We start from the raw sequence: 24,829 nt of genomic DNA, 5'->3' as shown, positions 1-24,829 counted from the left end.
AATTTGTTTATTCAGTTCATATGTGAGGTTTGGATTCTTTTTGCCGATGTGGAGGGTAGAGCATTTGTTGGTTGATATTTGAAGTTGCCAGGTGTTAGACCAATCTGAAACAAAGTCAAGGTCTTTTTGGAGAGTGAGTGTGTTGTCAGTGGTGTTGAAAAGTTTCACATCGTCGGCAAAAAGCACACAGTTGCTTGCAATATTATCACAGAGGTCATTGATGTATAGGATGAAAAGAGTAGGACCTAGTACGCTGCCTTGGGGAACGCCGCTTTTGACAGGGACTGGGGTGGAAATGGCGCTTCCGATTTTGACAACTTGTTGCCTGTTTGACAGGAATGCAGTAATCCAGTGGTGGATGTCTAAAGAAGTCTTCTAAATTCTTGAATTCTTGGCAAAAATTCTACAGTGAAAAATCACTCTCTTTCACACACATAAAATAGCAATCAGTTGATTTGAAAAATAATTTTTTGTACCTGTGATAATGATAATCCCATTATTTTTTCCATTTGATAAAAATTAAAGGTTTTTTCCCTTCCAATGTACAGGTTTCCTTTATTTCTATGTCTCCAACTGAGATATTTATTGAAGGGAGGAAAGATAATGAAGAGGCTGAAGAAAAGCAGAGCTAAAAAACACACACACATTACTTTCGCTGTCTGTTGAAAAAGGCAGGCTGTAGTTGTGTTTTAATACATTAATTTTTGATGAACAACTCTTTGTGGCCAGCCATTCTCTAATTGCTCACTGAGGAAGAGAATGTGTATCTTCTAAGTTCAATACTGAAATCTCTGCTCTTTGGTCATCCCTAATGATTACAAAGTTTGAGACTGCAGATTAGCAGAATTTGCTTAAAATTAAGCATTGTATAAAATGCTTCTATGTATATACAATATGTTTTTAGAACAAAAGCTAAGACATTATCTAGAGACACTCTATGTTAAAGAGACACTACAAATCTGTCTCTGTCTCTTTAACATACAGTGCATGTGTTAGTCTCTCTTTGTCTCTCTCTCTCTCTGTCTCTCTCTCCATTACACCAACAAATTACAGTATTTCTTTCAGCAGCTGTATTATTGCAATTATATTGAAGTCAATTACTTTCAAATTTGCTTTCCTCCATCTTGGGCTGAAGATAACAAGAGCTATAGTAAAACATATTTACTCTTAGACAAAAAAAGAATGATTTAAGGTATGCTGCTAATTTAAATCATTTTACTAAAGAAATTTGTATCTTGAAGAAGTAAAGTATTAATTATTTTATAATTTGACTAGTACAGGAAAAAATATGTGCATCTACATTTTAAAACAGATTTTGTATTAGCTTGATCCACAAAGCACTTTAAAATATACTGTACTTTGTGGCACTTTCTGTAATAAACTAATTTTATTCATTTAAATTACAATAGTTGGCACACACTTATATTTGGGGTAGGCAATTTTTGGAATTCACGAGCATGTTTTCAATACTAAGGAAATGTCAAAACACAATTAATTTACTTATCTCAATACTGAGATAATTTTACATTAATTTGCACTCTTAGTATACATCTGGAGGCAAATTTCATGCCTCATTTAGTCTAATTTTCACTGACCCTATGTTAAGAAAACTCTTATGTGTTTCAGACAAGATCATGAGAGAGCTCTTTTATCGCAAACACCAGTGGTAAAACAGATGACTACCTTATTTCAAAATAAATTAGGTGGCACTTTTTACCCTATATACAACAATGCTTAGAGAAGAGGCTTCTTGTATTGCTATGATTCAGCTACCTAGCCATGCCTGCCTTTTGTAAGAAAGCTGCCAGCCACTAGAGGTGTACACTGCCTATATTTTCCTTCATTGAACTGAAAATATACCAACACATCTCAAAAATGAATGAAACTGTCACACATGCGTGAGTGCCCACATCCCATAATGCAATGCCACTCCCTCCTCCTGTCCCATACCCTGCTCATGCATGCGCAATCCACCATGCATGTACATGCGATCCAATGTTCCCTCTAAGAAACAGGCAATTTGGGAAATCCTAGTTCATAATAACTGGAATATTATCAGTGGGTACAGGTTTGCAATTACTGAAGGTCACTTTAAATGTTCTTTCTATCCACTATATTGGATTGGATATTTGGAAATAGTATGTCTATTACTGTAGTATTAAGCATCTGACTGTGTTCCCAGAGATTTATTTCAAGCTAGTGCTGAAGCACAGGAATTAACCTACCACATAACTTAATTTTCATGGTAATGTCACCTTGCCCAGTATGACTCAGGAATTCATTATAACTTTTATAACAATAAATCTGTCAGAGATTGCTTCAGAAACATGTTTTTTCTCCCCAAAAGGGACCAGGCAACAAAACTGAAAAACTAAATAAACTGTTGAAGATAAAGTTGGGAGACAAGCCATAAAACACCATTAAAAACAGCCAAGAGCAATTAAGTCAGAGCCCAAAACAGATCCTGGAAATTGTCCAGGGATCAAACATCAAAGAGCTAAGAGGAGTCTGGCAACAAGATCAGAGGCCAATTCACAGGTATTGTCTCAGTACAGACTGCTTGATATTGTTTTTAAAGCCAAAACTTCTGGTATTTAGACCTTGGCTGCTGCCAATCAAAATTCTCTAGAGATAATTCTTCCTTGTAAATTCAATCTAACTTTCAAGTAAGTTTTTATTTGACTTTTTCCCAGGACCATTTTAGGTCTCAGTGGACAGTTCTGATGTTGATCCTGAAAATATACTTAACTCTATATCCTGGGATTGGGAAATGTAGTTGAAATTAATCTGGATCAAGTGAAGAATCCTATCACCATTTCTTCCCACTTATAACTGTATGGCTGTAACTTGTTGCTTGTATCTTTAAGATTTTTATTAATATTGATTGTTTCCTGATGGCTTATTTGACCCCTATGACAATCATTAAGTGCTGCACCTCATGATTCTTGACAAATGTGTCTTTTCCTTTTATGTACACTGAGAACATATGCACCAAAGACAAATTCCTTGTGTGTCCAATCACGGCCAATAAAGAACCCTTGTTCACAGGATGACTGAGTTTAAGAATTGCATTGTGAAAACATTTCTGGGAAATTAATAGTCTTAAAGATCCTGATTTGGGAGTTATGAATTGGGAAGGGAGACCGCTAAGGATCAAATGAAGAACTACCCAAAGGCAAAAATATATGTGTGACTATTAGACTGCAAGTAAATTGATATTGCCAAGTTATTCTTTTTTTCTTGCAACATCATAAGCAGCCAAGTTGTTTGAAGTTGTGAAGGATTCTTGTATCCAGTGGGGGACTCTTGTCAAAATTCATGTATTTAGATTTTTTTTATGCTACTTGTTTAAGTTTCCTTATAGGCACAGACAGAGATTCTGGCATAATGAACATTTATCTCCACATTCTATGGATATTTTCATATTTTAACTACTTAAGTACAGTGATCCCTCGATTAGCACGGTCTCGATTAGCGCGAAACGCTGCAACGCGGTTTTTCAAAAAATATTAATTAAAAAATAATTAATAATAAAATAATCAAAATAATAATCAGTCTTCTATGTTTCTATGTTTCTATGTTTCTATAAGTCCGCGCTAGTTCTCGCTCTCTTTCTCTCCCTGTTGCCGGCGTGGTATATGAGAGAGAAAGAGAGAGGCAGAGGTCGGGCGCATTACCGGGAGGTGGAGGCGGCGTGGGGACGCTGGGTGCCGGGGACACCGAGGAGGGGGTGGACGTGGCCTCTCAGCTGCAGAGCCGAACAAGGGCGGAGGCAACGGCGGAGTCCGGCGCTGGGGCCATGCGGGGCCGCTCATCCAGGGGGGCGTGGACTGGCAAGTCGCCCTCCTTTCTCTTTCTTTCTCTCTCTTATACCACACCGGTAACAGGGAGAGAAAGAGAGAGAGCGGAGGGCACCTTGCCGGTCCACGCCCCCCTAGATGAGCGGCTCCGCATGGCCCCAGCGCCGCCCAGGCAAAGGGGAAACCCCAAGATCGCTTGCCGCTTGCCGCTTGCCGTATTGCAGCAAAGGAGGCGAAGCAAGGCTCCAAGCTGCAATACGGCAAGCGGCAAGCGATCTTGGGGTTTCCCCTTTGCCTGGGCGGCGGGAAGACCAAGGGAAGGTTCCTTCAGCCGCCCAACACCTGATCCGCTCCGCAGCGCGGCAGCAGCGAGGAGCCGAAGATGGGGTTTCCCCTTTGCCTTTACCCCATCTTCGGCTCCTCGCTGCTTCCGCGCTGCGGAGCAGATCAGCTGTTGGGCGGCTGAAGGAACCTTCCCTTGGTCTTCCCCGCCGCCCACACGCAAACTCCACCATCTGCGCATGTGCGGCCATGAAAAAAATGGCGCGCATGCGTAGATGGTGTTTTTTACTTCCGCACCACTATAACGCGGAAATCGATTAGCGCGGGAGGTCTTGGAACGTAACCCCCGCGCTAATCGAGAGATCACTGTAATTGTAAAAAAAAACAACACAAACGCTGCATCTATTTAACAATACAAACACTACTAAGATCATCATGATTCATTTGCTTTTTATTTAAGTGTTTTGAATTTCTTCATAAAAGTTTGCTTTTTTTAAACAATCACTCATTTGTTATTTAATTTTTAATATTACTATTTTTATTTATCAGTTATGATGAACTATGGAAAAATTATTAACATTTTTACCATGAAACTACAGAAATGCAATAAGTAAGAAATGTAATTCATGCCTTCCCGTGTTTTCACTAACATGCCAGAATTAGGGCTCTTCTGAATTTAGGAATTGTTATACGATTTGAGTATATTGCTAGTCTGAAAAAAAAGGAGGTGCAACTACCTTGGAACACATTTGTGAAGTGAATCTGAACTCAACAAAGCCACAAATAGCACAGATTCTAGCCTAAAACCATAGTTTTCAACTGAATAGTGCAAAATAAGAGTGTGATCTAAAATCAAGCTTTCAAGCAAATGTCAGCTCTCTTTTTTGATTATGTGTCATCAAGGTAGCGTCAACTCTTAATAAGCACATAGGCAGACTTTCTCTACATGATTTGTCTCCTGGTCACTCTTCAAATCTTTCAACAGTGGGAACTATCAAAACTAATCTCCATTCATTGGGAATCAGTGCCCTTCTATTTGTAATTTAATTTAATGTCAATAGGAAGGTTATAGAAGGGGCTCTCTAGTCTGGATTATTCCAAATAGCTGACAGTAGTTTTTTTATGTCAATTATATTCTACATGGGCAACAGCAACAATGATCTATAATGCAATATTTCTAAACGTTTAAGAAAGCTTTGTTCCTTTCATCCTCATTGCACCAAGCATGTATGCAGTCAAGGCTCCTGTACCTTAAAGACCTCTTGATCTATGTGTTATGGAAGTTATTCATGTTCCAGCATGTGAGTAACTTAACATATGCTATAAAAAGGACTGGATAGCCCCAGGTATGCAAATGCTTCTGTTCACTGCAATAGAATTCACTACACTATTTACATACCCCTATAAATATCTACTGCACATCAATATTACAATGTAACATCTGAATTATATTGAGATTTAAAAATATAAATTTTTAATGTTTTGGGCAAACAAAAAGGACTGTATCTGCATATATTCTCATATATCTGTATTTAAAAAATCAGAACTTCCAATTTCCTTTGATCTTTTCCAGAATTCGAAGGAATCTTTCCTGCAGCCATAAACATCTCCTTACCTTCTAATGTAAGAACTGCCTGCTGTTCTTTCAGCACTTCTGGCTCATGGCTGAGCTCCACGTGTTCTTTGGTAACTTCGGTAATGCTGGATATTTGTCCATTTTTATGTAAAATCTACATAGAGAAATAAAATACAAGAAGGAAAAGGGGAAGGAAAAATAATTGTCAATATCTAACAATCTTTTCATTACTTTTTTTTAGTAGAATATATTTTGGAGTTTACAGTTTAGAAATCATAAAACGCACCTCTGTGCCAGTGGCTTTATTGCAATTTGACAATTTGGAAAAACGTTTGTACATGTGTTAACACTTTTTAAAAAATTGACTCATCAACAAGTATGAAATCAGATTAGTTCTAAACTGATCTGTACCTCAAAATATCCATACACATTATATAAATACTAATCCTACATACACACACAATCATTTTTAATAAAAGTTTTAAAAGAGAACATAAAAAGTAACCCAAATTATTTTGTTGGTATCAACTTTATCAAAATGTACCCTTTCTAGCCATGAATATACCCAAAGTGTACCCTTTCTATAGTGTTAACAAATACAAACATAAAGACAGCACAATCATCAGCAGAAAAAGTCAATAAATGATGTATTTCTTTGAAACAAAGGGCAATAAATAAAAACAGTCATATGTGCGACCTCTTATTTTATGTACTTTCATCTTGCCTTTATTATTTTTTATAAATAACTCAGTGCTTCTCAATTATTTTCTGTTATGTCCCCCCAGAAAGAAGTAAATATTTCGCGTGCCCCCTAACTCTCCACTGGGATGATTGTTTGCAATATTCAGGACATTTTTGTTGAAAAAACTCAAAAAGCTTATCAGCGTGATTGGGTGTTTAACTGACACCTTAATTTATTTGGCTTCATGCTGTTTTAGACAAAGTGAAGATACAGGTCTTTCCTTGTTTCCCACCATAGTCACCAAGCACAATATACGCTTCATCATATTTCCTCATCTTGGCTTTTGGGAAACTTACATTAGTCTCATTATCTCTCTCTTCCTTTCTTTACATCCCTGTTAAATATTTTTCCAAGGTGTCTCTTAAGCATTTGTTATTTGCACTTCATATCTCCTGCTTTGTACTGTGTGCTATTATTCGGTGCAAAAAACCCCATTTCCATGGGGCCAAAAAAAGCATATTCCCTTCGATCATGCGACCCCCCCCAGCATCACTCTGTGCCCCCCCAAGGGGGCCTGCACTGAAATAACTCAAGGCGGAAACTTATCCAACACACTATTTTCTCTTCCTTTTCCCCTCACAATAGGCATCCTGTAAGATGAGTTAGGCTGAGTTATTAGCTCAAAGTCACCCAGCTGGCTTTCATACCTAAGGTAAGACTAGAACTCAGCATCTCCTGCTTTCTAGCCTGCTACCTCTTGAAGATGTTCACTTTATCTAATGCTACAGAAGTTCTTGCCAGACTGAAAAGGGATGAGCTGGTTTGAAATTTGATTCATAAATATGTAGGCCTTGCTTCCTCCATTTGTTCAGGTGACACCTTAATCCTAACTCTTAACACTCACTGCACTGCCCTTTTCCTGGTGCTGACAATAATTCCAACTGTTTTTGTCTCAATTTTGCCTCAAATTTTGCCTTTCCTTGAGGGCATTCTCAGTTCTTCTCACTGCGCTAAAGTATGTTAATTTTTAATGGTCTGAATTTGGGTAAAACACTTCGGCTACTTTAGCTAGTTCAGAGCACATCTCTCCCTCAAATGCCAGACATTCCAACAAAACACTGTACCCTACTTGTTCTGCTAAAACGGCCTCTTACCAGTCTTAAAGAAAAAGAAACCTTACTATAAATCAACCCATAACTCTTCTTAAATGCTATCAGAACTTATTCATAATCATTCTTTTTAATTTTAAAAGAATTTAGCCATTAAATTTCTATAGTAGTTAACTTTTTTTAAAGAGAACAACAGACATTATTTTAAAACAAAGACCACAACAGCAATGGCAAAACAACCTGAAAGCACAAATGAACTGATGCAAAATTAGAGAGATCATGTCTCAAGGGCCAAAAGATAACATTTGGTAAATTTGCATTAAAAACAAAAACCAGAAAATCCCTAAAGCCTGCTTTTCCTGCAGACCCTAGCCCACAATCCAATTTACAGACCAAGAATTTCAACTTAGATTTTTTTAACTGAAAGTCAATGTAGTTCCAGAATTAATGAGCCAGACCCATACTTTGCTTGAATTTAGGAACCTTCATTTGAAATTAGTCATCTCTCTACATAAACAATTTTGTGAAATTAATTATTTAATTAAATTCCTCTGGAAAGGAAGAAAACAGATCCCCTCTAATTGATAAACATGGTTGAATGAGCGTTATATTTGCTCATTCAGTATAGTTTCTGCATCGTCTCACGAACAAAGATCCTTTTGAACAAGAAATTATTTCATTCAGTTCTTCATTTTATTTTTATCCCTGTGGAAACCCCCCCCCCCACATCCCCCAATAACCATTTCATTAATAGCAGTTACTCTCTTCATAAATAGAATTCAAAAATTGGCCAGTTATCAAAGGCTGGAGCCAGACCAGCATGCTGATGAATATGGATATACAGTATCTCTTTCCACTTCTAATCACCATCATTCCCAACATTCTTCAGGACAGACTAAAGTCCATTCCAAAAATTCCACATGCCAGGCCCAAAGACATTAATGCTAATTTTGCCTTATAGTATTAAAACCTTCCTTACTGGCCTTATTCGATATTCCTAAAATAAGATAGTTCCAGTTGTCTCAGTTGGATTAAACTAAACAGCATACTAAAATATTTTTCTATGTTCTTAGATGACTCAGCAGCACAATGCATTTTAGCAGTTAAAATTATTTCAGCAGGACTGTCTTAATCATTTCAAAGTGGATTTATGCATTTTATTCTAATAGTTATTTCCCCAGGAATGACAGAAGTAAAAATGACTAATATCAAATAACTATCCTCTGAAATAATAAATCCCAGAAGAATATCAGTTTGGTCTTTTCAACGTAACACCTTTGAAAGCCTCAAAAGATGCAACTAATCTTTCAATATGACTATTAACCAATGACCAAAAAAAGCACTGGTGTCAAAATCAAACAAACTCTATGGTGGACAGAATCCCCTGTCTTCTTCCTTGACCTATTAAACAAAGTGCTTTGGTTTTGTTTTATTTGTTTGTTTGCTTGTTTGTTTGTTTTCTCAAATACGTATTGGTGGTATACAAAGATATAATAATATTTATATACATGACACTAGTAAAAGAGAAACATTAGGAAAGGGGACAGAAGGCACTCTGGTGCACTTATGCATGCCCCTTTCTGACCTCTTAGGAATCGGGAGAGGTCAACAGTGAATAGTCTAAGGGTAAATTAGACTTACAAAAGACTTATGTTAGATAGGTAGGTAGTTAGGTAAAGAATAAATTGGGACAGAAAGCAGAAGTGATTTTATACTCTCAAACATTTCTGATGGTAAATGGAGTATTCTGTTTAAATATTCCCACAAAATACAGTGGTACCTCGACCTAAGAACACCTCTACTTAAGAACGTTTCTAGATAAGAACCGGGTGTTCAAGATTTTTTTGCCTCTTCTTAAGAACCATTTTCTACTTAAGAACCCGAGCCCGGAAAAATTTCCCAGGAAATTTGAGAGCGGCACGAAGGCCTGGCCAGTTTCCTGCCATTCCTCCTGGGTTTCTCTCTCTGGCGCAGTGGATGACAGGCATTCTCGCGCTAAGTGTATGGGAGGCGCATGCTCCTCCTCGCCGCCTCAGTGTCCCTCTTTTTTTTTTTTAAGCCTTAACGTTTTGGATTTTTTTGATTCCCCTCACCTCACCTTCTTCCTTCGGCAGTGACTGTCCTCCTTCTCTACTTCCTCCTTCTCCTCCCACCCAAATTCTGAGCTTTTATTTCTTTCCTAATGGGTTTGCACCCATTATTTGGTTTTACATTTATTCCTATGGGAAAAATTGCTTCTACTTACAAACTTTTCTACTTAAGAACCTGGTCACAGAAGGAATTAAGTTCTTAAGTAGAGGTACCCCTGTACTGAGATTAATCCTGTGGCACAGAGGCTTTTACTCCCCAGCTTCAGGTAAGTGATTCCACTGAGAAAACTGGCAATAGCACCAAGAGCTATTAAGAATGGATGGGCTTGATGTGTGATGTCTAGACCTTAGCAACACGTTTTAATATATGCATAGATAAGATTTATAAGAAATCCATTACAATTCTTATTTCCTCATTAAGATTGCTGATAAAATGATACAAATCTATAGTAGGAAGGCTACTGAATACAGCAGGTCTATTTGGTTATTTTTTTAAAAAATGGCAAATAAGTCTTTAAACTGGAATATTTGATTTTTTGTTTAATGTGATTTGTGTGGAACTTGTTTATTTTTTTCAGGGTTTTCAAGTCTCTGGTCAGAATTTAATTTCTGGTGTTGTTTATCATATTTTAAAAGAAAGTCTTTTTATTAGCATCATTCCTCGAAGCAGAAAATCCCTTGTATTTATAGTACACTAGGATCCATTTAGGAAAGAGTAGTTATATACTACTATAATAGCAATTGTAGAGGCAAAAGTCCTCAAGATTGAATAATTACATTACAACGTTCAGAACTCCCCAAGCAAAGGTTGAAGGCTAACAAATTTAGATCTTGTTCCCTTCTCCACAAATTCTCTGCTGTGATGTATTGTTTACTGTTATACTAATCTCCTTTATTGTTTTACAAAAAAATGTTTGCCAGTACAATACTTATTTCTTATGACTAAATACACACACACACAACCCTTTCTGATATCATTCAAAAGAGCTCCTAGTTTGCCTGTTCTTGGCACCTACTTCTGTTTATGCCGAAGCATTCAGATCTTCCCACTTAAAAGAAATTATTCAATGTCCAGTATTGGAAAAGGAGATGAAAATTTCATCTGGATCTCTCAAGAATACTGAATAGTATATCCATCCCATACAGGAAATAAAGTAAGCAGCATGAATTATGTATTTTCTACTCTCACATTTATTACTTGGCTGAAGCTTAGCATACCTTCTTTTTATACATGGCATTTGTTCTACGTTTGCTACATCTGCCTGGCAGAGAGACAATGCAGCCAAATGAAGGGTAAATACAACCTCAATGCTTTTGTCAATGGCTGCTGGGAATTCAGCATAGAGCTTACATGTCCCTCGTTAAACAGAAAAATATTTATTTTTCTTTCAAATCCTTACAAAAGAGGCCCCTGTTTTGGTGAAAGACTAAAAAGTAGAAGAATATTCCCTTGTATACTCTGTTCCCCTTCTCTTCCTCAAGAAACCCTTTCTTGGCCTTCTTGAAGAAAAGTTGACTTCCAAGATATTTGTGCAAGCCTCCAATTCTGAACAATCAGCACAAAAAGTTCCCTCTCCTTTGTGAGTTTCCTCTCAGGATAGAAGAAGAAGAAAGAGTACAGAATTAAGACATAAGATAATACAGCATCATTTTCTATTCCTCTTCTGGGACTGACATCACTGAGGTAATTTCTGTTATAAGGAAAGTGGTGTTTTCAAGCACTTATAAGACTGGTTCCTGACAATGTCCAATGTTGCTTCCAAAAATGTTCAGGTAACTTATTCAAGAGTGATGTGGCTACTGATCGAATGGTTAAGACTTTGAGGACTTTTTGCAAACTAAAATCTTAACAAAGTATGAAGCTGTCCAGCAGCATAATTAAAAAAAAGTATCAAGCACAACCCAAACTTATATTTTAAAATTAAAACATTTAAAGTCCCATGTTAATAAAATTAAATCCGATGTTGCATCAAGGAGTTATAAAGTAGTATCAAGCACGTTTCTCTAGAAAAAGCATTCAATAGCCAGAGAAATAGGAAATGTTTCAACTCACCATTGTATTTATTCCTACATTTTAAATATTCTGCTGCAGACATTAATTCCCACATCCATGTCATGCACCAGTAATCAATCACCCACTATATCAAGGGTCCCCCGGCATTGGTCCATGGCATGCCAGCAACCGGGCCATGCAAACAAGCAAAACCGTATCTGTGGGATGCAAAATCATGCCCCTTCAGTTCATGGAAAAACCTTTCACCACAAAACCGGTCCCTGGTGCCCAAACATTTGGGAGTATCTGAACTATGTTGCTAGAAGGAAAAAAGGCAAGGACACATTAAAAATATACAGTGTTCCCTCAATTTTCGCGGGGGATGCATTCTGAGACTGCCCGCGAAAGTCGAATTTCCACGAAGTAGAGATGTGGAAGTAAATACACTATTTTTGGCTATGAACAGTATCACAAGCCTTCCCTTAACACTTTAAACCCCTAAAGTGCAATTTCCCATTCCCTTAGCAACCATTTAGATCATTACTCACCATGTTTATTTATTAAAGTTTATTAAAAAAATATTTATTAAAGTCGGATGAAAGTTTGGCGATGACATATGACGTCATCGGGCGGGAAAAACCGTGGTATAAGGGAAAAAACCTGCAAAGTATTTTTTAATTAATATTTTTTAAAAACAGTGGTATAGACTTTTTGCGAAGTTTGAACCCGCGAAAATCGAGGGAACACTGTACAGCTATTTATCTTCTAAATATCCAGAGCAGTGCTGCTTCATTGCAATTAGAGCAGAGGTGGGCTCCAGCCAGAACGCTAAATTGCGCTCACCACCACGACTCTTGAGTGCTTGCGGGGCCAGCGCAATTTTACTTCTGCACTTGTGGAGATAGAAAAATCATGCACGGAGCTGCAGATGCGCCCATGTTTTGGCATGCGCAGAAGCAAAAAAACATGGGCACACCTGCGGCTCTGTGCGTGGTTTTGCTATCTCCACAGGTGCAGAAGCAAAATCGCGCTGGCCCTGCAAGCACTTCCGAGCTGCCGCGGCAGCGAGTGCAATTTAGCGTTCCAGCTAGCAGACCACCCCTGAATTACAGCGAAATGGAGACAACATTTGACATTGATAAGAACATAAATTCCATAGCAGTAGCTGTTTTATAAACAGCTATTTTTTAAAAAACCTCTATTTTTCATACACAATAAATTTAAAAAGACTAAATATGATGTTTGTGAAAGTCATAGTCCAAGCAACCATTCTTCCTTTAATGTTTTTGTGTTTCACCCTTGCCTCAATTTATTTAATTCAACTGCTCTGTACGATAAAGACACAACACAGATGCAAAGATGATTAAGAAAATAACATTATGCTACCAAAGTTCATGAAGTAAATTAAATGAAGATATAAGGTTTCTTTCCTAAAAGTACTGTCCAAAATTTTTTAAATGTGCAAAATATCTCATCAGAGTTCATTTCTTTAGAAAACAAAAATAATTAAGCACAATACAGAATGATTTATGTACCGTAAGTGCTGCTTCCAATCCAAATAATTCCCCTCATAGCAATATCCTTCCCAGAGATTAGGAATAATCCCTTCACAAGCTTCTGACAATACATTACAGTATTCTTCTCTACTTGGGTATTTTGTTGGCATTTCTCCTTGTAGTTCCTACACAACTCCTCAATACACTTCTCTGAATTGTACATTAATTGGGCTTTGCAATTAATCCAATCTCCCTTTTATTTAGCCTCAATCAAACCACAACACGCGTTGTTCAAAAATACCTCTTTTCCTTGTGATCTCCTCCCTTCAGTTTTTAATTCAGCACTGCACTTTAAAGGAGGATATAGAAACACAGGAACAAGTTCATAGGAGAGTAGCAAAGCTGGTCGATGATCTAGAAAACAGGTTCCCAGGTGTAGAAGCTGAAGCAACTGGGTATATTTGACTGAAAGAAGTAATACATGGCAACATTTTCCACATACCTGAACTATAGATGGCAAAAAAGATGTTCAAGCTCTGCATTTGATGGCAGTATACAAAATAACAAAGATAAATGAATTTTCCCCATCTTTTGGGGGTATGTGTGTTCACCTGAGACCACAAAAACACTGGGCATATACTTAACACACTTTGCATAAAACTCCTCTATCATGGGTTGGGACAGAAAAGAAAATAGGATCACACCCGTTCCAATCAAACCAATTTCCCATCCTGCCTCTGAAATGATTAAAATACATGCATGGACACAACGTTTGAAGAAAGCATGCACGAGAATCAACCAAACTTCTTAATTGTGGGTCAGGTGGTTAGTTTTAAGATTCTCTTTCAGGCTACTCTGTATGAAAGCATTTATCTTTGAGGGCTCTAAATTGATACACCCACATCTTTGTGGACTTAAAGACAATGAACAGGTGCACCAAGTAGGAGTGGAGCAGTGATGCAGACCTGGTGTCTATTAAATTTAATCTGAACCAGCCCACATATAACTAAGCATCAGAGCAGCTGTATGTACAAAATGTTTTAAAACCGTATATCAACAGCTATGCCTGAATAGGTCATTTCCTTCTCCCTCCAGATTTCCACAACAGTTAGCTTATAACATCACCTGTTCTAACAATCTGCTGGGAAACTGAGCATATAATAGATTTAAATTACCACAGGGAGCAATAAATTATTATTATTTTTAAGAACTCTGAATAGTCTTCTTCCTTGCTGCACTAACTAAATTGATTTTTGCAAAAAAAAACTACTTCCAGAACTCAGACATATTTGATTAAAAAAAACTTTGGGAGGCGAGAAGCATTTTTGTTTGTTTTTTCTTACCCTTTTTTAAAAACCAAGTTTCCTAGCTTTGAAAGTTTACATACACATGGAAACCTGTTCCGCCCTCCCCAACCCAGCTTCTTTATTTATGATAAAGACTAGAAGTAAGGTAAGTTCCCTTCCTCTTTCTGCCCAAGGAAAAAGTAGGCTAAAAGAGATGAGTTTGAGCAGTAAATGTGCCATAGGGAAAGGATTAAGCATTCCTTTAATAACTGCCTGTCTTCCACTCAAACTAGCCATTTCCTAAGGTTGTTTTGCTTTAAAGTGGCGTGGGGATGGGGGGGATTGTTGGTTGGTTAGGAGATGACTGATGTGCACATAAGACCTTTTAGGTGCCCTTTTCAGATCTAAGAACAGTCCTTCCCACTAAGGGACTATGCCCTGCCCAAATCCCAGGCACTATAATTAAAGGTGCATAGTAAGGTTGTGGTTTCCCAACAGTTCTTAAGGGGAGATAAGAAAGTTTCAGGCAAAGGCAGCATGTCAATTGCATTTGCAATTAATTCCACTGCAGATGACAGGTACTCAACAGTGTAAAGGCTTTAATTTAGGATTACAGCAAGTCAGAATCAATCACTATATACATTTTCCTGTCACGCTCATTTTCTGTAGCATCCCTTTAGTCTCCCATTAAGTACTAGATAACCAAGCTGCAAGGAACAATTCTGAATCTCCCCTTCTGCTTTCAACCTCTTTATAAATCAACTCCTTTATAACATATGTTGCCAAGATCACACAACAATATAAAACATCTACCACAACATCTACTATGCACAGGTATATGTATGTAGATTGTTCTGAGTTCGGGTTTTGCCCCGTGTAATATTACACGGGGCAAAACCCGAACTCAGATCTACATACATACATACATACACACACACACACACACACACACACACACACACACACACACTACCCTTCTTTCAATTAGATAACTTACAATTAACAGCTGCTGATTTCACTCTAGATGAAATTCATAGCTTTTGATTTGGCTATCAATTTCAGACATTTTAGAATGCCAAAAATCATCAATCAACTTTATCTTGAAGATAAGTCTGTAAGTTTTGGTTTGGAGAGTATCAAGGATTGGAATTTACTACAAAACAGTTAGGTTTAAAAACTGCAGTACTCTCTAGAAATATTCTTGGTATTCTGTTATCGTAAAATCTTTTCAATCATTCCCATGACTTTTGATCTTCAAATGCTGTTGCTTGATCCCTCTCCAATCAACAATGCTCTGGGCTGACAAAGAGGACAGAGTCCTTTTTGTACTCAATTACTTGACCAACAGTTTAGGTGTCTATTATCACCTTTATGATACCAGGTAGATGTTGGGTCCAAAATTAAATGAGATAAACTATGTTATGTTCACTCTCTTTAGTTAACTAAAATGAAAGTCTTTCAGTGGAACCATATTGTTTATGTTACATATGGAGAAAGCATTTCTCAAATTTTTTGAGTCTCTAAGTCAGTGATAGCAAACCTTTTTTGGTTCACGTGCCCACACCCATTCCCTCCCCACACACGTGCACCCCCTCTGCACTGCCCCCTGCGCATGCGCACAGACATCCCCACCCCACACATGTGCACTGGCCTCACTGAAGCCTGGGACAGTGAAAAAATGCCCAAATGGGCAAACCGGAAGTTTGGAAAAATGGTCTTCCAGTTTGCCCATTGTGCTGTTTTATACACTCTGGAGGGTTCAGGAAAGCTTCCAGAAGCCCCAGAGTACAAAAAACAGCACAACAGGCAAACTGGAAGTCTGTTTTTCCAAACCTCCGGTTTGCCCTTTGGGCTGTTTTTTGCACTCTGGGGCTTCAGGGAAGTTTCCAGAGGGGGAAACAGCATTCCTCAAGGCGGAAAATCAGCTTGCTAGTGTACACATGAACGCTGGAGCTGACACAGGGCAATGCTTCATGTGCCCTTTGATAGGGCTTGGTGTGCCACCTGTGGCACACGTACTCCATAGGTTTGCGATTGCTCCCCTAGGTCATAGAAATCTGTTGTGAGAATTGCAGACTCAGCCCAAGACTTTTCACTGCCTGATGAAAAGTAAGCAACCGCATTCCAACGGTCAAGGTGTACAGTATTTCTAAAATATACAGTGTTGGCCTAAATAAAAAAATCAACTTCAGAACACCAGCAGAGGAAACAACAGGTACACTGATTGGCTCACCTTCACAGAAGATTACATGTCACATAACACTGTACACTGAGGTTGAATAAAACCAATATTTGCTATAAACCACATATATGCCAGCCTTCCTAATCTAATGTTTTCTAGCTATCATAATCTCTCTGATTATTTATTTTTATTTTATTTATTTATTTTATTTATTATTTAGATTTGTATGCTGCCCCTCTCCGCAGATTAACATTACATCAAAGTAAACTGAGCTAAACTCTGAGTTTGGGCATACTTTGATCCTTTCATATTTTTTTTAATCTTTTGATACATTTATACTTGCGAAACCACTTGTGCAAATGGATATAATCTGTTTTGCCTTAAAATGTCCTTCATTTTAATTAGTGTATTTTTAATATGTATATACAGGATTCAAAGGATATTAATATAGCAATAAAACTTAGATTTGTATGCTGCTTCACATCCCTACCTAAGCAGTTTACAGTGTTAACATATTGCCCCCAATAATCGGGGTCTTCATTTTACTGACCTTAGAAAGATGGAAAGTTGAGTCACCTTGAGCTAGTGAAACTTGAACTGCCAAATTGCTGGTATCTGGCAATCAGAAAAGGCCTGCTGTACTGCATTCTAACCACTGTGCCACCACAGCTAACAAACTCTAGATCAGGATATATAGGGCATACCTCTTTGGGTATGAAGGGCATGAAGAAATTCAAGGGGAAGAAAAGATGGGAATACTTTTAAGCAAATATCTTCATGGAGAAATACTGTGATTGTAAAGGTATTTTCAATGTCTGAATGGATTCATATCCTGGCCACCTGTACATTCCCTAGATACCAAGGATAAATTTAGCCTCTTTGTGTCCTTTAGTAGAAATACTAAAAAGTCTCTGCTTTTCACAAGTTGAAAGATAAGCTGGGCTCTGAAGAGAAAAACCGTATAATTGTTGAGTTTTCTGTAACCCTATTCCTTTCCTTTTCAATAAATCTTATTAAAGGAAACTCTAGGAAAATCATGTTTTCAATTGATATTAGCTGCCAAGGCTTTGACAGTAACTTTAAATGAAGTACCATATTTTTTGGACTATAAGATGCTCCAGATTATAAGATGCACCTAGCTTTTGGGGAGGGGAAAAAAACTCTGCCTCCCAGCAATTTGCCTCCTTGCAGCAAGCAACAAACAGTCTGGTCAGTTACAGCACAGCCTAATTTAGCACAAGCAGCTGATTGGCAACTGGATCTGCTTCCTGGAATACCGCCTATTATCTGTTCCAGGCTGCAAGGATCGCCACTGTCATCGGCCATCACCCCTGCCGCCTATCACTGAGTCTGTGCACCCCATTTATACATCCCATTTTCAGCCTCTGTGTGTCCCATTTTCATCCTGTTCCAGGAGGTGGGGATAGGCAGCAGTGGCAGGGATCCCTGCCACCTTGAACAGGCCAAAAATGGGGCATGCAGAGGCAGCAATAGGTGGCAGAGGCAATAGGTAGCAGCAGCTATGGCTGGTGACAATGGCAATGGGCAGTGGCGATCCCCACAGGCTGGAACAGCTGATAGGCAGTAATTCTGGGAGACAGATCCAATCGCCAATCAGCTGCTCCTACTAAATCAGGCTGTGTTGAAGCTGATCAGGCTTGTTTGCTGTAGGGAGGCAAATTGCTGGGAGGCAGAGGCGAAAGGGTGGGGGGATTCAGCAACATTCACTGTATTAGACGCCCAGACATTTCCACCCACTTGGAAATGGGATGGAAGTGCAAATTATACACCGAAAAATATGGTACTTAACAGACAGTGGAAACTCAAGGGAAAGTAGCTGATATGAAGAGTGCTAGAAAGACAGGAGGGTAGAGGCACAATGCATAGTTTTACACTCAAACTGTTGATGGATTTAAAAAGCATTTGGGTGGGCAAATGGGAGAATCTCTGAGATCATCAAGCAAAAAGTACTACTTAAATCAATTGTTATTTTCCTCTCACGAACACACTAACTATTAGAGAGTTTCAAATAAGTATATGTTATGGGCAACTGGTATCTTAACCCTGGTTCACAAGCATCTGCATACATGATTACCTAAGACAGGTCTATTTGTCCATTTACAGGTTAACTGTAAATTATCTTCATCAATTAAAAAATAATCAACTACAATATACTATTGCATATACTATGAACTATTGTATAGACTTGATGTTGAAAACTATTATACCGCTAAATGACACAATAGAGAGGGAGGGAGGGATGGAGAGAGAGATGTTTATATAGAGCTAGAAAGAGGAGATTGTAAAGGAAGATGTAGCAATGGTCCATTTGTTTCCTTGCTGAAATATAGCAATGGAAGAAATTCCTCTTTCCCCGTGTCAGCATTTATGGTAATTGTACGTATAAGTATAGAAAGTGTAGGCTGACATCAGTTTTAATTATATCAGCTTTTCTAAAACAGATGTAAAGAAAGAAAATGAAAGGAGAGCTAGCAGTCAAAGACAAAAGTAACCCACTTCCAAAAGTATTCCTCATTAGGATGTCCTAGAGCAGTGATGGTGAACCTTTTTTCCCTCGGGTGCTGAAAGAGCGTGTGTGCCTGCTATTGTGCATGTGTGAGTGCCCATACTCAAAATTCAATGCTTGGGGAGGGTGAAAACAACTTCACCCACCCCCAGGAGGCCCTCTGGAGGCCAGAAATGGCCTGTTTCCTGTTCTGTTGAGCTCTCTGGTAGAATCCTCCCAAAAATGCACAGATACAATTTCAGACACACACACATTTGAAAATTCAAAACAATGTTCTTTATACTGAAAATGCAAATAAACAGAGCACTCTTTTTGTATAGCAAAGAGCACTTGTCTCCAAACAAACTGGTAATTTGTACAAGTCCCTTATCAGTTCTGTGATACTTAGCTTGCAGCTGTGAGGCAATTCACAGTCCTTCTTCTTTCACAAAGTGAACCACACTTTGCTCTGGGTTAGTTTCAAAGTGGGGGAAAATCAGCACACAAAGATCAAAGTCAGCAAAGCAGTCATGAAACACAAGGATCAGATAATCCTCCACAATGGCCAAACCCAGAGGCTGCTATTTATAACAGCCTCACTAATTACCACAGCCCCACCCAACCACAGGTGGCCTCATTTTCTTTGATAATAATCTCTCAGTTGTTGTTGCCTATGCATCGCTCTCAGCATGCGTGGCTGTATCATTAACTCTTGTTCTGAATCCAAGGAGGAGCTAGATAATTGATCTGCTTCTGAGCTGTCTGCCACACTCTCCTCCTCCCTGTCACTCATGTCTTCTTGGTCAGAGGAGCCTTCATCAGCAGATGAAGAGGGGGGCAAAACAGGCCTGCAGCATGTGGATGTCTCCCCCACATCCACAGTCCTTGGGGCAGGAGCTGGGCCAGAGCTAACCACAACATTTCCCAACTTCTGGTGGGCCCAGTAGGCTCGTGTTTTGCCCTCCCCAGGCTCCAAAGGCTTCCCTGGAGCCTGTGGAGGTTAAAAACACTCTCCCCCATCCTCCTGGAGGCTCTGGAAGCCAAAAACGCCCTCCCAGAACCTCTGTGTGAATAAAAAATCAGCTGCACATTGGAGCTGAGCTAGGGCACCGGCTTGCTTGCCAGCAGATACGTCTCCATGTGCCACCTGTGGCATCCATGCCATAGGTTCGCCATCACTGTCCTAGAGCTTTTAAGGGAAAACAGAGAGAGAGAAACTGTTCATTATTATATAAAAGGATTGCTAATTCAGAGTCTGGTTGGAGCCCTGAGCCTGTGGGTTGGTCTAGAAGAGACATGACATTCTGTCAATTCCAAGATGAACACTGTGATTCTATGCTAACTTAATTGTAAGTAAGACTCTTTACAACATTCCTTTCAGTAGCAGGCTCCTACCAGAACAGTAAAGGATGCCGCACTGGTAGTAAAAGTTGACCTGCACAGGCAGCTTTGGATGTCTTTCATGTGTGTGTGCGCGCATGTGTGTCCCAGCATGTCTTTGCTTCTGCTCATGCACAGGAAGCAAAATCTTGTGACGGGACATGCATGTGTGCGAGATTTTGGTGACTTTTTGCTTCTGCGCATGTGTGGAAGCAAAAAACCCACCAAAATCTCACATGTACATGCGTCCCCTCACAAAATGTTGCCTCCGGTGCATGCGCAGAAGCAAAAACACGCTGGCACATGCGTGCATGACACCTGGAGCTAGGCGCGCACAGTGAACCCATAGTGGCGGGAGGAACAATCCACCCCGATTCCTTTGCATACTTTTTAATAAGTATACAGAGAAGAGAGTGAAAAAAGTAATACTAAGAGAGGGAAGCAGCATGGTTGAAACAACGGGTGGGGTGGGAGGAAAATAGACATGTTTTGCTTTCCTTTTTTGGAAAGGCAGTGGAATTAAAAGATTGGTTGAAGCAGAGAAAGAAGAGGACAAGAGCAAGCCAGGGAGCCTGAAGCTCATCCCTCCAGTTATAAGGTATCTATTTAGTAAATAAATAGGAGAGGAAAGCAAAATTAGAGGGGAGGAGGAATCCAATAAACCAGTTCAAGATCCCTTCTGCCTTCTCTAAGGAAAGGGACAATGGAGGACTTCAAAATATATTTTATTCATGGTTTGCTGAACAATTCTGAAACTGCAGCTAAGGGAGAAGCAAAAGGGCAAAGCTGCTGCTACCACGTGACCCGCTCAAAGTCAGCCAGCCTTTCCCAGAAGCTGACAGCTTAAAGCCACATCTCTTTATAGTGTCCTTCTAGTGCATGGAACAGAACTCTCTTTTTGCTATTCTTCTTCTTCCGTAATGGGGGTGCATTGCCTTTTCCTAAACATGTGCAATTGGGAACTTCCTACAGCTTCTGATGAGGAATTAAAGAAGGAATCCAAGCCTTGGGCAAATCTGTTTCATTTTCAAAACATACTGTGGAAGGTTGTCTATTGTCAAGCTACTTCTGAATATAGTCACTACCCAAACAGAAAGAGTTATTATGCAATTATGATGCAGACCTTGGAAAGGAACTGTTTTAATTTTAGTTCTTTGCTGTGATGTGAGGTCTGAGAGCATTAAATGAATGTTTACCACTACTAGAATGAAATATAGCCTTTCAATCCTTTCCATAAACTTACTCTTTTCAGGTATCTTGATTAAAAAAGCAACTCGACAAATGAATTTAATAAACTGCTATATTTAATTCGTTATATGCTATATGAGCTTTAACTTGCAACTAGGTACATGCATAAAATGGGAAATGGTTTTTGTTTTGAATCAAGATTAAAAAGCTGCACTACTCAAAATATTTTGTTAAAACTAAATTAGCCCTGTTCTGATGAAGAAAACCTGGAAATTGGCCACACAAATTTTTTAAAATTTATTTTTTAATTAAAGGGGGAAAATGGAAGCCATAAAAAAATCTAACAAAGTAACAATGTTTTCTGATATTTTTCCTGTGTCCTTTCTCCTGGCACAGCTGAAAAAACAGAAACTGTAGGTGATGCTTAACATTTGGATAAAAAGAATTAACAACACAACAGTAAAGCAACAACAGTTGCATTTGCAACTGCCAAGCTCTATTAACCAGCTAATGTGCATTTAAATGAATTCTGATGACTCAACAAGATTAAGGATCACTCACAGATTGGATATCAATACACCTAACCAGCCAATATAACATTCTTTTCAGTTTTAAATGCACTTTGAAATTAAACATTAGAAGCACATTTGATCGGAGATTGAAAAAAGCACAACAAAATGATAAGATGGCAACAAAGAATTAGTTTCCTGGGGGCTTTTTGCTGTCATCTAGACTGGGATTGAACTTTTGTAGCATAGATCAAAGTATACTTCTACGCAACAGCATGACAGAGAACTCACATGTACAAGCCCAGCAAACTAAAAACCAAAAATAAAAAAAGAATATTCCTTGTATTTAGAACTTAAAATTCTGTAACAAGACAATATTGCCCACATGCACCTTTCCCTCTTCCTATCTTCTTTTACCAATTTCCTGTAGCTGTATAAAAGAAAACACAGCATAGAATATGCAATCATGAGTAAGCACACAGGGGCAGTTTGTTTAATGACAGTTCAGAGTTATGCCGGCCTTGGTTAAAGTGATTGACAACCTGTTTCTTCCACTTATGAGTCCCAATGGGTCATTCATTTGATATATAGACCAAAGCACCTGTCTCTCACCCCCTTATACAAGCAACAATCAAATAGGATGTGAGTCAGGTGCCAATGCAGAGACACTCATTGTAGGGTATAAAATGGAATCGCCCAAATCTGACAATAGTGTCAAGCGAATCTCACTCATGTAAGTATCTCCCTAAGATGTTTTGGCAGTTGTAACTTCAAATAGCTGTCTACTTGAAAAGCATGTTTTTTATTTCCTCAGCCATTTCAAGTTATCCACCTTACTAAGGATATACAGTGATACCTCATCTTACAAACTTAATTGGTTCCGGGGCGAGGTTCTTAAGGTGAAAAGTTTGTAAGATGAAACAATGTTTCCCATAGGAATCAATGGAAAAGCGATTAATACGTGCAAGCCCAAAATTCACCCCTTTTGCCAGCCGAAGTGCCCGTTTTTGCGCTGCTGGGATTCCTCTGTGGCTCCCCTCCATGGGAAACCCCACCTCCGGACTTCTGTGTTTTTGTGATGTTGCAGGGGAATCCCAGCATCACAAAAATGGGCGCTTCGCTGGCAATGGAAGTCCGGAGGCGGGGCATCCCAGCGGCGGCAGTGGGTTTGTAAGGTGAAAATAGTTTGTAAGAAGAGGCAAAAAAATATTAAACCCCGGGTTTGTATCTCGAAAAGTTTGTATGATGAGGCGTTTGTAAGATGAGGTATCACTGTATATGACATTTTGAGCTTCTATATCCTTAATTCTTTGGGCAGCTTTAAAAAAAAAATGTTCTCATATTACCCAACCCTAACCCTAAGGTTAATAAAAACAGAAAATATTTTTTTTTATTGTCAATAAATTTTTCATACATTAAGCATTTGTTAAATGTTTCACTAAACTAAGTTTAATGGTTGGACCAGTTGAGCATTAAGTTTTTAAGGTCTAGTATCTAACTTTAAAACTGCTTGAATTCTTTTAAAAAAATGTATTTATCCAAGTATTATTTTGGCACTTACAATTGAGCAGAGGGTTGGACTAGATGACCTGCAAGGTCCCTTTCTACTCTAATAAATAAATAAATTAGAACATAATCAGAATTTATATCCATATGAAAAAGACAAGATTATAATCATTAGGCAGCCTCATTTGCATGGCAGGAAATCACTGCTGAGTTTCAAGCCAACATTAATAGTTTCTCCCTGAAAATTTAAGTACAGAGTGTAATTATTCAAAGCTGGGTGAGGACATAGTATTCCCTGGTGTATCCATTTCCAATTAAGGAAAACTGGAAAGAAAGGCAAGTACTACTGTGGTCATAATATAACATGAAGCTTCAGAACAAATCACAATCAAGTAATTCACTCACTGAAGACAATATAATACATTTATTAGCAGCAAACTATTCTAATTAAGCCCCAAAGTGATACTGGATTATGGAAATTAACCTTATTTTACATTGAATTCCAAAAGCATAAGAGAGAAAAATAAAGAAGAGAATGACCCAAAGAATAAGGAAAATACTAAAGTGTTTGAAATTCTGCAGTCTTTACATAAGGTGAATGAGAAATTGTTTCAAAAATATTAGTAAAAATGTAAGACTTACCTGTTAAAAGAATCTTTCCTTTCTACTTATGGACACAAATAAGTTAGCCTTGTAAATTTTGGGGGAAACAAGTTTGTAGCATATTGATAAAACAAAAAATAATTAACTTTTGATTCTCAGCTGGCCACAGCTACCAGCACATAGAGTAACTGATGGATTTACAACTGATTTAAAACTCTGCTGTTCTGTTTGCATTTACTATACACTTGTTCTGATCCCAGCTCTATATGACCCGGACTAAAAAAAGGTTGATTTTAGCTACTGTATTTTTTTAAAATATCTGTTACATTGGTAGGTGAACATTCCTGATCATAAACAAATGAAAAATGTAATAAAAAATTAAAGTTTTATTTATTTTGCTCAGAAAAGACACCCACCCCCCGCTGGGTGCAATTATGTTCACTTTATATATAGATTAGGCTACAAGTTCCAATTTTTTTGAATACCTATTGTATTGGTATGCTAATGCGAACATTCCTCATCATAAACAAATGAAAAATCAAATGAAAAAATTGATGTTTATTTATTTTGCTCAGAAAAGCTCCCCTCCGTCTGTGTGCAATTATATTCACTTTATATTTAGATTAGGTTGCAAGTTCCAA

At 38.3% G+C, this 24,829-nt stretch overlaps 1 protein-coding gene across 1 annotated transcript in view; it reads right to left on the bottom strand.

The window, feature by feature from the left end:
• AKAP12 (A-kinase anchoring protein 12) overlaps nucleotides 1-24,829 on the bottom strand; it is a 62,019-nt gene that overhangs the window by 24,730 nt on the left and 12,460 nt on the right. The window contains exon 3 of the mRNA XM_070733709.1: nucleotides 5,698-5,812. Coding sequence (XP_070589810.1) covers nucleotides 5,698-5,812 — 115 coding nt within the window. The remainder of the gene's footprint in view (nucleotides 1-5,697; nucleotides 5,813-24,829) is intronic.

This window comes from Erythrolamprus reginae, chromosome 1 (genome assembly GCF_031021105.1).
Source record: "Erythrolamprus reginae isolate rEryReg1 chromosome 1, rEryReg1.hap1, whole genome shotgun sequence".
NCBI lineage: Eukaryota > Metazoa > Chordata > Lepidosauria > Squamata > Dipsadidae > Erythrolamprus > Erythrolamprus reginae.
This window is presented reverse-complemented; position numbering and strand designations above follow the sequence as displayed.